Source organism: Notothenia rossii (genome assembly GCF_949606895.1).
Source record: "Notothenia rossii genome assembly, chromosome: 1".
NCBI classification, from domain to species: Eukaryota; Metazoa; Chordata; class Actinopteri; order Perciformes; family Nototheniidae; genus Notothenia; species Notothenia rossii.
The window spans coordinates 43803694-43819434 of NC_136912.1; the positions used below are offsets into that span (position 1 = coordinate 43803694).

General features: G+C 44.2%; 1 protein-coding gene across 23 annotated transcripts in view; it reads left to right on the forward strand.

Annotated features, from left to right (window-relative positions):
• Positions 1-3844: 3844 nt before the first annotated feature.
• rims1b (regulating synaptic membrane exocytosis 1b) overlaps positions 3845-15741 on the forward strand; it is a 172185-nt gene continuing 160288 nt past the window's right edge. For 4 of the 23 annotated variants that reach the window (XM_079684262.1, XM_079684261.1, XM_079684238.1 and 1 more), the window contains exon 1: positions 3856-4526. In XM_079684262.1, coding sequence (XP_079540388.1) covers positions 4360-4526 — 167 coding nt within the window. In that variant the 5' untranslated portion in view covers positions 3856-4359. Of the gene's footprint in view, positions 4527-15741 lie in introns of all 23 variants that reach the window. The other 19 variants (XM_079684244.1, XM_079684245.1, XM_079684243.1 and 16 more) reach the window with 9 other exon arrangements.

Genomic DNA, 15741 nt, shown 5'->3' on the forward strand with positions numbered 1-15741 from the left:
ATGTTGTTAACGCTTTCTTTAGCTGTGCTTGTGACACACACCCAAGAATGACCAACTTCTCTTCACATCGACTAACTGTACATAGCCAAGTTGGTCCATGATTCAACTTGCTACCTCGTGCTTGTCAGACAGAACTCCAGCTACATTGATCCCAATCGGTTTTATTCGAGCCAAGTAGGTTTTTTATTCATCGTTGTTGTCATTATTACCTATGCCACTTGACAAATCTTTCCTTCCTGGTGTTGTCCAGCTGCTCCATCACATGTGTCTACTTCCATCTTCCTTCCGGTCACGTACATCTGCCCACGCCCATCACTCTACACTGTAGGGATATACACAATGCTGGCCAGTCCATAGTTGAGTGCAGAGAAGAGAAGATTATTTTCTACTAAAAGATGGGTGCCTTAAATGAAGTGGCTTCTTTAAACACCCCTCCAGCTTTCGGAGAATGGCACAGTCCAATGAACCATGACACAACTGGGGTTAACACAACACACAATAAACAATCACTTAATTGAACAAGATTGCCTGCACTCAATCTAATGTGTCTGCGTATGAATGATTTTAAACAAAAGAAACTGTAGTTACAGCCTTCACACATGGTGAGAGAGAATATTTAACCACAAAGATTTTACTGTATAATTTTCAATTTTTTCAATCTCAATTGCTTTTTGAGACTAAGGGGATGGTCTTTCTTTTTACGAGGTCAAACCTAAAGCTCAGTCACATTTCCCATCCAAATAATTTTCGTAAAGGTCTGTCAGATATAACGAAAAGCTTCTGGTTGCTAATTGTCAGCTAATGTTAGCAAACTTTAGCTAGATATTGCAATTATGTGACAGATATAAACTAGGCATACTGGACAAGTTGGCCCACGTTGTGACTTTTCCACTCAATAATCTGCAGTATACCTTCGTTAACCACTAAATTCCGTTTAACAAATGTCAGTTTGGCTTAAGCTGATTTAAAACATAATAGTAAACTCTCTCCCTGTATATGCAGTGTTTCTATCTGTCCACTAGATGTCGGTATGTTCACTTTATTTAGGTGTTATGTAGAGTAAACAATAGCATTGTATATACTTCTTGGTCAGAATCTAAAAATAAGTGTTCTATAATTACTGAAAATTGTAGTTTCGATGACAAATGGTCCATTTCCATGTTGTTTTGAATGATATTACTTACTGTATATTGACATGGTATGGCACCAACTGTTGAACGTTACACTCAGGTCACTTTCTATTTTAAATTGAACAACCATATGACATCTTTTGAAAATTGGATTTTAGAAACATTTGTAGCATGTTCATTTTGTTCCAACCCCTTCAGCTCATGGATGCATTTCAGAACCGGTCTTAAGAGCATTCCCAGGGCCCCAACGTGTCAGGGTCCACCTTGGTTTTAACACAACTCAAGAAACACATACAAACTGAAAATGACCTCAAAGAAATTCAGAGTAACAAAAAGACTAAAATTACAATTACTATTTTCCTGAACAAAAAATGTAATCAGTGACCTTATCTGAATATCAAAGTATAACAGAAATGTAACCTGATTACTTCTGTAACTTTTTGATTGCCTTAATATCAAATGCCATGCAAGAAACCAAGATATTTTCTATCAAAAATGTGTCCTAACTGTAGACAATATAAAAGTATACATGAATGCATACAGTTTACAAAGCACAAATCAAATGTGTGTGTATATATCAATATTTATTTTAACATGTGTTGTAACATTGTAATCCTGCTTTAAATCCACATCTAAAAAAAATCTGATTTGTTTGTTTTTATAAATGTAACTGCAAGGGTATACCGTTTTACTTTGAGTTTTTCCTGATTATGTGATATTGTCACATGTAATCCATTACTCCCCAAGCCTGTTCAGTCTATGGCAGCATTCATTTTGAAGTAATCCAAAAGTAATCCGATTGGATACAAAATGTTGTGTAGCCCAATGGATTGTGTTACTTAGTAGGCTACAAAATATTTAGCCATTTCAGTATTTTACCATACTAAGAAGTTGATTTGAACTCATCCTATTGACTATGTTTCCAGTAGGTGAGCGGAGGAATACGTGCAGGCTCAGTGAAAGTACCGATCCTCCTCCAGGTCTATTTTTAGTCTCAGGTCTGCAGCACAGATCTGCTTTGCTGTAGCACGACTGTGTCACTCGGGGCTGGTGGTCCCTAGTCACGACCAAAATGATGACACAATTCTGCACCACGAGAAGCTGACGTCACCGCGGTACAGTCACCTCCTGTGTGACGTCATGTGACGGAGGCTGGATTGCAGCAGCGGGCAGGGTGATGCCATCTGCTGGAGGGACCCGGACACTGAGCGGGCATGACGTCACTGTGGCAGCTCCGGTCGGTATAGCCTGGGAGAGTTGAGGTGAATGCACAACGAGCAGAGAGGAACTAAGACTGAGGACAAGCAGACTACAGAACTTCTTCTCCACTTCTTTCTTTGATTTTCTGAGATAATCGAATAAGCTGTTTCATATGTATATGCATCCATACAGAAATCAGGTTATAGACTATTCATTCTCGTGCCACTATTATTGCATTAACGGAAAATAGACAGCAGCACACGTTGCAGTTGTTGCACATCGCATTTTATTTTTGCGTTTTTATTATTATACTGTATATATTTATGCTTTTTTATGTTGCTCAAGTCACTTAATACATTGTTATTTGTGCATATGTTTTGTGTCGGCCTATATACGTAACTATATTGTATGTATCATATGTGTGTCCTATGTTTCACCTAGCTGCAAGGCAGACTTTCTCTTGGTTCAAGCTATGCGTCTGTGTCTGTGGAGGAGGTCAGTCAGGTAGGATGGGGCCAGGTTATGGAGGGCTTTGTATGTTACCAGGAGGACTCTGTACTGAATTCTCTGGGGGATGAGGAGCCAGTGGAGCTTGATGGGACGGGGGTGATGTGTTCACGGATTCGGGTGTGGGTGAGCAGTTATTGTTTCCATTTCATTCTAACTTTATTAAGTTATTATCTTTTGACCAGTTCCTTCTAATATTTTTTATGTAATTTTATATTCTCTTAATGCATACTTGTTTCAATTTTCTGCAGGGAAACTACACACTGAGCTTTATCTTATATGTTTTTTTCTTCTTTGTTTTCATTTTCTCATAATGTGAACTCTTCCTTCTTTATACCAATTCAAAAGTTATTTAAATTCCACACTGGTATATTCCTATTTCCATTACATTGGATGAGACAAACAAATTGTAAGATCAGTTAGAGAAACTTTGGAGAAGATTTTGATCTGTGTCCAGACACTACTGCTGTCCATGGTGCTGAAATGCATCAACGAGTAGAACTTAAAGGGCTCATATTGCATGTTGATAATGGACTTCATATAACAAGCTTTAAATAGCACAGTTGATATATGAATTGACAAAATACCAGAAAGTATCGCGAGAATGGCTGGTGATGAAGGCTGGTTATTACATTACATGTCGCTTGTTTCCAAAGCGACTTACATACTCAATATTGTGGGCAATCCCCACAGGAGCAATTTGGGGTGAAGTGTCTCAGGGACACAACGACATGCTGACTGCAGTTGGGTTTGAACCTGTGACCCCCTGATCCAAACACCAACGCACAACCCACTGCACCACACGCCGCCGTTACGGTAATGACTGTTAAACTTTGTGGGCCGTGTGTGTGTGTGTGTTTGTGTGTGTGTGTGTGTGTGTGTGTGTGTGTGTGTGTGTGTGTGTGTGTGTGTGTGTGTGTGTGTGTGTGTGCGTGCGTGTGTGTGAAGCCACATAGAGGCTGTGCTTGCATGTGATGATGAGGACCCCATTCTCACATGAGTAAGCGCTCCTCCGCCAAAAATAAAGGGAGAGAGGAGGAGGGCTGCATCCCATTGACTGAGAGACAGAGCGAGAGAGGGGGGAGAGAGAGAGAGAGAGAGGCTCCACGGGCTCCGCCTATACCGCCCCAGCATCCAGCTCCAGCCCGACGACGGCACCACAGCCCAGGCGAGAGATTCAGCAGGGGCCCCCCTCAGCTCGACTCAACTCCCGGCGTGAGACAAACGGACATGGGCTCCCCGTGAATCTGGGCGGTGGAGGGCTGAGGCGGGAAGCCGGGGGGTGGGGGGGAACGACGACCAGAGCGTGGTGGGAGAAACACCCAGAGAGGACAAACAAAAGCACAACCGAGGGTGCCTGCGACCATGAGCGGCGTGCACTGTCCGCGGCTGCCGCTCCGCCCGCGGACCATGTCGTGAGGTGTGGCTCGGAAACGCTCCGGGAAACCTTTCAGCCGAAACGACTCGCCGAGGAGGAGCAGCAGGAGGAGGAGGTGGGGTGGTGGTGGTGGTGGTGGAAAAGATGTCCGCCTCGGTGGGGCCCCAGGGTGGCCCTCGCCCACCCACCGCGACGCCAAACATGCCGGACCTGCCGGACCTCAGCCATTTGACCGAGGAGGAGAGGAAGATCATCATGGCAGTGATGGCTCGGCAAAAGGAGGAAGAGGATAAAGAACAAGCCATGCTAAAGTAAGAGGAACCTTTTCTTCCCTTTCTGTGGAAGTTATAACGCATTCTAATCCCAGTTCGTAAAATGGAGCTGCCCATTATAACCCAGCGTTACTGTGGTAGTGGTCAGCACCTCCCGCCCCTCACATCCAGCACCCGAGGTGGTGCTGTGCTAAGAGAAGTGAGCACCAGCAGAGGCAGGGGAGGGGGGTGGGGGGGGGCAGCCTTCTGAGGGGTGGATGCTGCCGGAATCAATACGTTAAAACAATATACAATTACTGTCAGTGGATGTGACCCGAAACAGGGTCACTCGTGTTCCAGGTGTAGATAGGGCCGTGAGGATGGGGTGTGACAGTGGAGGCAGCGTTGGTTAGGGGTATGAGGATGAATCATAGCATTATCCATCCTTCACCCACTCGTTTTCATCAATGGGGAATGCACCCCATCCCTCAGTTTACACATCCAACACTGATTTTTCCTTTTTACGCACGCACGCAGGCTAGAGTGGCTTTGTCATATAGATGCATGTGTGTGCATGCATGCATGCATACGTGTGTCTGTGTGTGTGTGTGTGTGTGTGTGAGAGTGTGTGTGTGTGTGTGTGTGTGTGTGTGTGTGTGTCTGTGTGTGTGTGTGAGTGTGTGTGAGTGCTTGTGTGTGCGTGTGTGTTTTTGTGTGTGTGTATGTGTGTGTGTGTTTTTGTGTGTGTGTAAAGGGAGAGAAATCACTTTGACAATAATGGGAAAAACAATGACATTATAGCTCCTGGGCCTGCAGCGACACTAACAGTTAGATAAAGCCGACACATGGACGCTGGTGAGGCGGTGTGTGCGATCATTGGTGCTCCCCTCGGCGGAGAGGAGAAGATGGGGTGTGGTGGGGAATGGTAGATGTGAGGAAAAGAGACCGGATATACTGTAGCACTTTTTTAAAAGCCTCTGTACGGTGATCAAATGGCGATCCATCCGCCAAACACTAATAATCTTAGCTTTGTGGGAATAAGATTTCAGGCTGGTAGCATTATAAAACACAGGAGGTACTTTCTGTAACAGCGTTTTGTGGTGAGGACTCAGTGTGCTACAGCTGCCTCATGCAAAGCTACATTGCAGTTTGATGCCTCTGGGGTTTCCACCACAAGCAAATGGCACCTAAAGCCCCAGAGCAGACACCGAGCTGCCCCCCCACCTGCTGTGGAACATGTGAGGCCGGTCTCTGGCTCCTTAATGAAGGATGGTGCCGTAGCAGGCGTGCAGCAGCATCCCATATAGCACTCATGGCCTGCTTCCATTCTAATGGCTATTTGTTTTCATTTCCTGACTGCTGCCTAAAGGGGAGCTGCATCTGGAGAGGAAGTGATGTATTTAATGTTCTATGAGGCACAGGTTCAGTAGATAATGGCCTCATCATCTGGCTAACCGTTGATGGGGCCAGCACACTCTGGACAAAGAAGGAATTGGGTTTTACAGAAAGTGAGCATTAGTGAAGCAGTAGTATTTTTAATACAGTACGCAGTACAGAGGCAGAGTAAAGGATAAAGGATTGACGATACAGACATTTTCTTTCATTATAGACGTCTTCACTTTCCCGTACATGGCGATGCATTTAAAAAAAGATATCAACATCTTGTCACACCTCTGCTAAACATCGAATGCACTCAATAACAGGCCGATAAGAAATCCAAAATGTAGAGACCCAGAATGCATAGCATCACATTAGCTTGAAATTGAATTATTTCACAGCACTGTCTCATAAATAGGAACATGCTGGTGCCTTGCCTGGCAAACCATCAAACATATTTTTTCCATAAACAGTGTCTTGAGTGATGGATCATATGGCATCCATTAGTTCAAAGTACGGAGTAGCATTAGCATACATGCTATATTTGTAGAGTAGATAGCTATAGGTTATAGTTAATGGATTGTATACTAATGTTTCAGTTCATTCAAAAGCAAAGGAAAATAGTTTTTCGATTTTTTTTTTAAATGGGTGTTGTTGTATTTAATTATGGCATTTATATGTAGTAGTTTGCAACAGATGTGTTGAGAGGACATTTATATCTTGAAATGCACGTTGAGAGCTTCATAGAACCACGATTGGAAAACCATTGAATCATTATTGTTATAGTAGATGCACTCTGTGAGTTTCCACCATCATTTGATTATTTTTTTAGACAGTGGGGTTACGGAGAGACTAAAGGCCCAAGGAAGATCCCGATACATTTTGCAATTTAGCCAAGGTCTGCGCTCTCTGAGTTTCCTTCTAGTTGGTTTATGCTGTCATCGTTGATCTTAGTTGACAAAGCTACATTTAGATCCCACATTTGAATCTCTGACTGAACTGAATTGACCAAGGACTCGAATGGGTCTGGTTTTTGTTGTAATTGTGAGATTAAAGGGGCCCTATTACAATTTGAGTTTCTCTCCCCCCCCAACCCCCTGTCTGAAACGCCACCATTGTAGTCCTTTATTTACATCTGCGCTATAGCGACGTCATTAGGTAACACATGCGCTTCTATTGGCCAACCCTCGGCTCTGGTTTCAGACAGAGGGTGAAAAGAGGCAGTATGAGAAAAATAAAGAGCTTTTTGAACATTAAAGCACGGAGACATGTCACTGCATTTTTGAAAAAATAGTGACAGAAGAAGGGCCACTAAAACCAGTTTTTTTTTTATTAAAAGATTGGATACCATATCAATCCACTGTCACCAATATCTGATCCAGCTATATCAAGGCAAGGCAAGTTCATTCATATAGCACATTTCAACACATGTGCTTTACAGAAAGTAAAAAAAAGAAAACATTAAAAGCATTCAAATATAGTGCAACAGAAACATTTTATAAATACATATAGCAACCATCGTAAGAAAGTTAGTCTAATTATCAGGCTAAATTCCAGATAGGTCACAAATACTGTGTCCAATTCAATTCATTTAAACCTGATACATCGTCTTAATTATTTCTGTGATAGAGTTTCTTGTAAGCAATATATTTCAAACCACCCTTTCAGCGTATCTCATAAAACCCATTTGAGTAGTTATGAACAGTGGACGATGAACATTCTGTTCCTGACGTCAGGTCTCTTCCCCTGGTCAGCTGCCTGATACCGGAGCAGCTGGCAGTGATAAGGTTAAACTGATACTGGATGTTATCTGCCACAAGTTCACCCCCCTCCAGCCTGGCAGAAATCAAAGTGTCCTGGAGCCAGGACACCAGGTTCTGGGCCAATCATTCGCTGTGAGAATTCAGCAGCTGGACTCACTGATTCAAAGTGCTAACGAACACTTTGTCCACCTCTAATACACTACAGACTTCAGAGACTCCCTCCATTGACTTGATAAATCTCCATTGAGTTCCTAATCCAGAGGATGTTAGTCATGCAGAGGGGAGTGAGTGAAGTGCTGACTGCAGCAGTGACCAACCTCTCCCATGCTGTGACGTAGACAACTCTTACAGCACAGCAGGACATATTTTCTCTTTAATCAGAAGCTCCCATCAGCCCCTGGGACCTTTTGAGGTTTCCAAAATGTAAATATAGAAACAATGTGTAAAATATTGATGTGCTCGGCGGAGAGGTTGTAGACATTTCAGATGGGTTGGGACGTGCTGGAGTGACGGGTGGGGTTAATGGAGGCACCTGCTTGTGTTGCTGTTAAGGCATGTACACGCTATAGAGTGGTGCAGTGATGACGTGTTTGTGTAGGCCGACCCGGAAGTTAGCATCTCATTGAGAGCTCCCTGCTCAAAAAGCAATGGGATTCTTCTCTTGGATTTAGGAATATTGCAGAAAATAAGATCTTTGGAGAACTTTTGCTATAGATTTTGTGTCAAATATGATTAGTTTTCTATTTTCAGACTCTCAATATTGTTCTTCTGTAATCTTCAGTATGGTATGGTTACCCTATATCTTTTTTATCTGCTCTTATATTCCATGTCTCAATAGAGTAGAATTGTTGCTACTGAAGTCAGCATCGCAAGTGCTTGCTCAGAAAAAAAAATCGGATTTTTCCATCGGAATATTTCAGAAATAAGATATGTGGCAAACACACGTTTATGATACTTACACGCTTTGTTCAGAAGGATCATTTTCAAATATTTAAACCCACTTTATGACTCTCGTAGTGTATAAATGAAATCACCAGAAGTGTAAAGCTAATGTTAGGATATAAAGGAACTACCGTACATCACGGTCACGTGGCTTCGCATGGACACCGCTAAGCTGAAGGTGGCTAATGTTCAGCATGATGACATTTAGTAGCCTCACTTGGTCACTTTTTATGACGCAGAGCAACTTCCGACATTCACCATTGGAATATATATGAAAATTGCCTATGCTTTTGTTGAGCACATATCTTATTTCAGCCATCTAACTAACAACTAATAAAGACTTCCAGACAAGGAATCAGGAAGTGGTCAAATACTAAACCATTTCCAGGTTTTAGGACTCATTCCTGCACCACTCAATTAGTACGCAAAGACTTTATGGAATTCACTTCTCGCTTTACTTTGATCCTTCCTAACATTTCTGAAATTCTTCAACCTTGTTTTGATCTGAGGCCGATACAAGGTGTTTGTTGGCCCCTTGACACCAGATGGACGGAAAAGGAAGGAAGTCAGGAGCGAGGGCACAGAAGGATGGAGAGGAGGGAGGATTAAGAGGTTTAAGGATTAGAATGGGGGAAAAAGAGAGAAAAGGGGGTGACTCAAAGAGTGGGAAGATCTTCTGTGAGGGGTCCCAAAAAACACACACACACACACACACACACACACACACACACACACACACACACACACACACACACACACACACACACACACACACACACACACACACACACACACACACACACACACACACACACACACTCCTAATCTCTTCAGCAGGCCTCCCCCAGGCTGCAGGCTACAGGGTGCATATAGAGGGCATTAAAGCCCCCCCCCTTTCCTGTCTGATATGGCTGCTACTGTCCACTGAGAGGTCATCTGCAGTTTGCCAGCCAAGGTCAAGATTAGGCTCAGGAGAAAAATATAGTTTTTTTTATTCTTTAAAAGATAGTTTAACGATGCTCTTATCAATGTTATATATCAACAACGAATACAATCTACTTATGTATTATTAAAGGACTGCTGGTAATAACGAGTCATCACAAAGTTCACATTAGCTACAGTATGTAAGTGTTGATATTGTGCTGTCAGCGTCTCCAACTGAGAATGTACATAGTTGAATCTGATTGGTCTAGTTTTGCTCCTATAGTTGATTGTTTTACCACTTTTTTTGCTGTGTGCTCGGTGGTGTTTGTTGCGTAGCTGCAGCACTGTCCACAGTATCGAAACACGACGTAGATCCATAGATGGACACGCTTTCTAGCCTGGTTTCATTTCATAGTGGTAAAAACAACTTAAAGGTCCCATGACATGGCCATTTCTACTGATCACAATTCCATTGTTGAGGTCTACTAGAATAGATTTAAATTGTGCAATTTTCCAAAATCACATTTCTCATAAAGCATCTCTGTATAGTATGTGTATTCACTCTCTGTCCTAAACGGCATGTTGGAGCTCCTGCTCCCCCCTTCCTGTGAGCCCAGTGTGCTCTGATTGGTCGGGACGTTGCGAGGCTCGTTGCTGCTCGCCGCTGCTGCGAGGAGCGGACAGGCTTCCGGGTCGGCGATACAGCGAGAACAAGCGAAACTCATCCTGAGCACACACAAACACTCACAGCCAAAGTAAAAAAATAAGTGTGGATTGATATTGAGTAAGAAAAAGGTTTATATAACGCTGTGAGAATGGGTCTGTGGAGAGCATTTCTCTGTAATCACAACTCGTCTATTACCAGCGTTCAGGGAGCTCTATGCAAGTCAATGAGACTCCCTGTTAGTTAGCCAAGGGATCCTGGTGTGTAAGGTGCTCCACGGATTGGTCCATTTGGGCCATCCAATCCGATCATTTGTTGTTGATTTGGGTATTCACTCGTCACAGAACCCAGGAAGCAAACAATGGAAAAAGAGAAATGTCCAACGAGGCATTCTGGGGCAGCATAGACAGGTCTTTTGTGTCAGAGTTTTACTCGCTACAGGGTGTACTTTGAGGGTTTTTGACTCTGCAGACCGTTTACATGCAGAAAAACCTTCATAACGGGGATGGGTAAGAACCAGAAAAGCATGACATTGGACCTTTAAGTTCGACTTCCTTTCCTCTCATATCAGCGATGTGAATATGAGACAGAGCCATGCAAGCAGCAAACAGCTGTTTCGACATTTCTGCAGATTTTCCGAAAATGTTTCATACATTCAAATGATATGAATAGTTCTGATAGTCCTAAGCAAATGTATTCTTTGATTTTTATGAACTCAGACACTCAGGATGTAGGACCCAATTGCACGACCCGGGAGACAGAGGGAAAGTATTGGTAAGATACTTTATTTTCCAAAAAACAGCAAGATGAACAAAAAATGGTCACTATTGAATCTCTAGCTGAGATGACAAAAATTGAGAACAAAATGAAAGCGCTCACGTAGTGAGGAACAAAACTTTACAAGAGCATAGATCTGACCATGGCAAGAGACAAGACAAACTGACACTGAACACTGGGAGACAGGGGAATTTAAAGACATGACAACAAGACACAGGTAAAAACAATCAGGGGCGGGGCTGGTGATGATGAGCACAGGAGACACACAAGGGGTACAGGTGAACACAATCAGACAAACCAGGGAAACCAACGACAGGGAGGAAAATACAGGAAGAAGGACCAGACAATACACAAGGAGGAAAACATGACAGAACAGCAAAAACCCATTACCAGACACACCAAACTAAAACCGTGACATGACATAAGAATCGTGACAGAACCCCCCCCTCAAGGGACGGATTCCAAACGTCCAAAAAAAATCCAAAAGGGTGGGTGGAGGGGGTCCGGGACGACAACCCAGAGGCAAGGCACAGTCCATGATGGAGTTCTCGGGCGGACGGCCCGGGGGCAAGGCAGAGTTCATGGTGGAGTCCTCGGCTGGGGAACTCAGGAGACCGGAATCGAGGGCGAAGGCCGCTGGGGAACTCAGGAGACCGGGCACGAGGGCGAAGGCCGCTGGGGAACTCAGGAGACCGGGCTCGAGGGCGAAGGCTGCTGGGGAACTCAGGAGGCCGGGCACAAAGACGGGCAGGAGCTGGTGGAACCCCTGGCGGGTCAGGCGTAGACGAGACCCTGGACGGAACCTGGACTGATGTCATTGGGACCCACGACGGAGCAAGGATTGGTGTCGATGGGACCCGAAACAGGACAGGACACGGTGTTAGCAGGAAACTCGGCGGAGCAGGTGTCGGGGGACCCCCAAGGGGACAGGACATAGGGTTGGCAGGACCCCCGGCAGAAGAGGTGTCGACGGGACCCCCAACGGGACAGGACATGGAGTTGGCAGGACTCCCGGCAGAAGAGTAGTCAGCGGGACCCCCAACGGGACAGGACATGGAGTTGGCAGGACCCCCGGCAGAAGAGTAGTCAGCGGGACCCCCAACGGGACAGGACATGGAGTTGGCAGGACCCCCAGCGGAAGAGTAGTCGGCGGGGCCTCCAATGGTACAGGACATGGAGTTGGCAGGACCCCCGGCAGAAGAGTAGTCGGCGGTGCCTCCAACGGCACAGGACATAGGTTTGGCAGGACCCCCGGCAGAAGAGTAGTCAGCGGGACTCCCAACGGAACAGGACATGGAGTTGGCAGGACCCCCGGCAGAAGAGTAGTCAGCGGGACCCCCAACGTGACAGGACATGGAGTTGGCAGGACCCCCAGCGGAACCTCCAACGGACCAGGACATTGGGTAGGGACTTGAGAGGGGACTGGATAGGTGACCTGAAAGGAGATTTGAGAGGAAACTCGAGAGGAGACTTGAAAGGGAACTCGAGTGGTGACCTGAGAGGGAACTCGAGAGGAGACTTGGGAGTTGACTGGAGAGGGGACTGGAGAGGGGACTGGAGAGGGGACTGGAGAGGAGACTGGAGAGGAGACTCGAGAGGGAACTCGAGAGGGCACTCGAGAGATGACTTGAAAAAGGACTCCAGAGGGAACTTGAGAGGGAACTCGAGAGGAGACTTGAGAGGTAACTTGAGAAGGAATTTGAGAGGAGGCTCGAGATGGTCGGTAAGCCGACAGGACACAGGAAGCTGGCATTGGCCGAAGAGCCAGTACTGGAGCCGAAACTGGAGTCGGGAACATGGCTACTGGGGCCGGTAGTGAAGGCGGAACCATGGCTGCTGGGGCCGGTACTGGAGCAGTCTGTAGGTGAGTGTTTTCCTGAATCTCTGCCTGGCGTTCTCCCAGCTCTTTTATTCCCTGGTTGACTATCCCCAGCTGTTCCTCGTGGTGATCAACCTTCACGCCTTTTGCTGACAGGGCAGCGTGAAGCATTCTTGGGTCGGCTGGGTCCATAATGGTCAGTTTGTTCTGTTAGGAACTCAGACACTCAGGATGTAGGACCCAATTGCACGACCCGGGAGACAGAGGTAAAGTATTGGTAAGATACTTTATTTTCCAAAAAACAGCAAGATGAACAAAACATTTTCACTATTGAATCTCTAGCTGAGATGACAAAAACTGAGAACAAAATGAAAGCGCTCACGTAGTGAGGAACAAAACCTTACAAGAGCACAAAGAGAGCATAGACCTGACCATGGCAAGAGACAAGACAAACTGACAAAGAACACATGGGAGGCAGGGGAATGTAAACACATGACAACAAGACACAGGTGACAACAATAAGGGGCGGAGCTGGTGATGATGAGCACAGGAGACACAGAAGGGAAACAGGTGAACACAATCAGACAATTAGACACACCAGGGAAACTAACGACAGGGAGGAAAACACAGGGAGAAGGACCAGACAATATATAAGGAGGAAAACATGACATGGAGAACAGAACAGCAAAAACCCATTACCAGACACACCAAACTAAAACCGTGACATGACATAAGAATCGTGACACTGAGTCAAATTTGAACAGCGCAACTTTATTGGATTTATTCACACCATGAAGGACAGTGATTATTGGCATATGAGTTATTTACACATTTTAATTGACAGTATTATTATAGGCTGATATATATATATACATATAATGATTAATTGTTTGAAACCAAGGAATTTTGTGTTTCACATTCAAAATTCTTATAGTGCTAATGTAAAAGGGCACAACTGTTTGCTTACACATTTCACTTTAATAAGAGGGAATGTGGGAAATGGCCTTTTTAAAGCATAAATACTTTTTCTGCATGACGAATTGAAATCTTTTTTTTTGTTAGCATTCTAGCCTTTATCCAACAGCAGATGTTTTGTCTACTAAACTTGTTTTAATAAATATCTCTCTCTTTTGTACAAATCCTTTTTCCTGATAGTATCATTTTCACAGTTTATTGTCTTAAACAGTAACAACTAGCATTATGAAAAGTTACCAAATGTTTTCACTAGTGAAACAGATTCTTACTAAAGCAATCTGGATAAGGTTTCAGCAAGAAAAATGCTAATGTTGAATTATGGATCAGGTCTGAAAATAGCATACACTTGGAAGCAGTTCCTGAAATATTTAAATATTCAGCCCACTGGCTGCTGTTGATGTTTTCCACCTCTGTTTTTCTTGTTAACCTGTTTCAGTTTGGCCCACTGTTGAATTCAAGTATTACATTATAAAGCGGTGTCCGTGTAACGTGTCAATTTGATTTCTAATGTAAACGAGTAACCGCTCCTATTTTTCAAAGGTGTACACATACCTGCACTCTCACACACACACACAATCCACAGCCTCACATACACAAAGTATCTGTACAGTCCGTGCAGCATGTGTACTGCAGTACTCGTGAGAAGCAGCACCCAAACTGCAGCTGTTCTCTCGGTGTGAGGATGAAAGCTCACAGAAGGAAAGTCAGTCCTGCAAAGACAGAACGCCTCTGTTAATGTACAGACTTTCCTGTTGCTTTGCAGCCACTCTTCTCACAGACAGCTGGAGAGAGTGTGACGCTCTGTGCTCCATTCCATATGTGTGTGTGTGTGTGTGTGTGTGTGTGTGTGTGTGTGTGTGTGTGTGTGTGTGTGTGTGTGTGTGTGTGTGTGTGTGTGTGTGTATGTGTGTGCGTGTGTGTGTTTAGAGTGTGCTGGATTGAATCTTCACACTTTGCTCTGAATTAAAATAACTCAAAAGCAGTCGGGTGTGTCTGCAACACCTGGAGGAATGAAAGCCAGTGGGATGTGTGTGTGTGTGTGTGTGTGTGTGTGTGTGTGTGTGTGTGTGTGTGTGTGTGTGTATGTGTGTGTGTGTGTTTGTGTGTGTGTGTGTGGGGGGGGGTATGTGTGTGTGTGTGTGTGGGGGGGTGTGTGTGTTTGTGTGTGTGTGTGTGTGTGTGTGTGTGTGTGTGTGTGTGTGTGTGTGGGGGGGGGGGGGGGTATGTGTGTGTGTGTGTGGGGTGTGTGTGTGTGTGTGTGTGTTTGTGTGCTTGTGTATGTGTGCATTCTTGTTTTGTCTACATTTCTGTCATCTTTGCAGCATCATAAAGCTGCATCTTGCGTTTGCTTCCTAGTTTGTTAACACTGAAAAAATACAATAGTTGGACCAACTTCATTGAAATACTTGAATTGGTAACAGGCACATTATTTATGTTTTTTCAAATAAACTCAAGGGGTAACATTAACACAATTCAAAGAGGACATATTATGCTCATTTTCAAGTTCATATATTAGTATTTAGTGCCTTTACTGTGACATGTTTTCATACTTTAATGTTCAAAAAGGTCCTTATTTTCTCATACTGAAAATATATTAAGAAAGGCAGTTTATTGACTTTTCCTAAGATCCTTTTTTGTTGTTGCCAGTTTGACACACATTGGTCGGAGTTACTTCAAAAGGACATATTGTGCTCTTTTAAAAAAAAAATTGTATGCCTCTACTCTGACACGCCTCCACGCTTGAATTGATTTGTCCAATATGATAATTGTGCGGTTACTGAGCTGGTCACATCGTCATAAGATGATAGCCCATGTTGCTATCTACAGTAGCTACAAACGTTAAAAAGAAAAGTGCAGTAGAGTAGGCCAACATGCATAGCTGCACAAACTGCAGTATGTCCTTGGGAGAAAGGGAGGTGTAGACATGAGAAAGTACTTCAGCAGGCTGCACAGTACAGTAAGTCGCTGTAAGACACAAAGATCTGAATGTGTTTGCAAATCTGAGGCTATTCTAGCTCAATAGTTTATTCAACT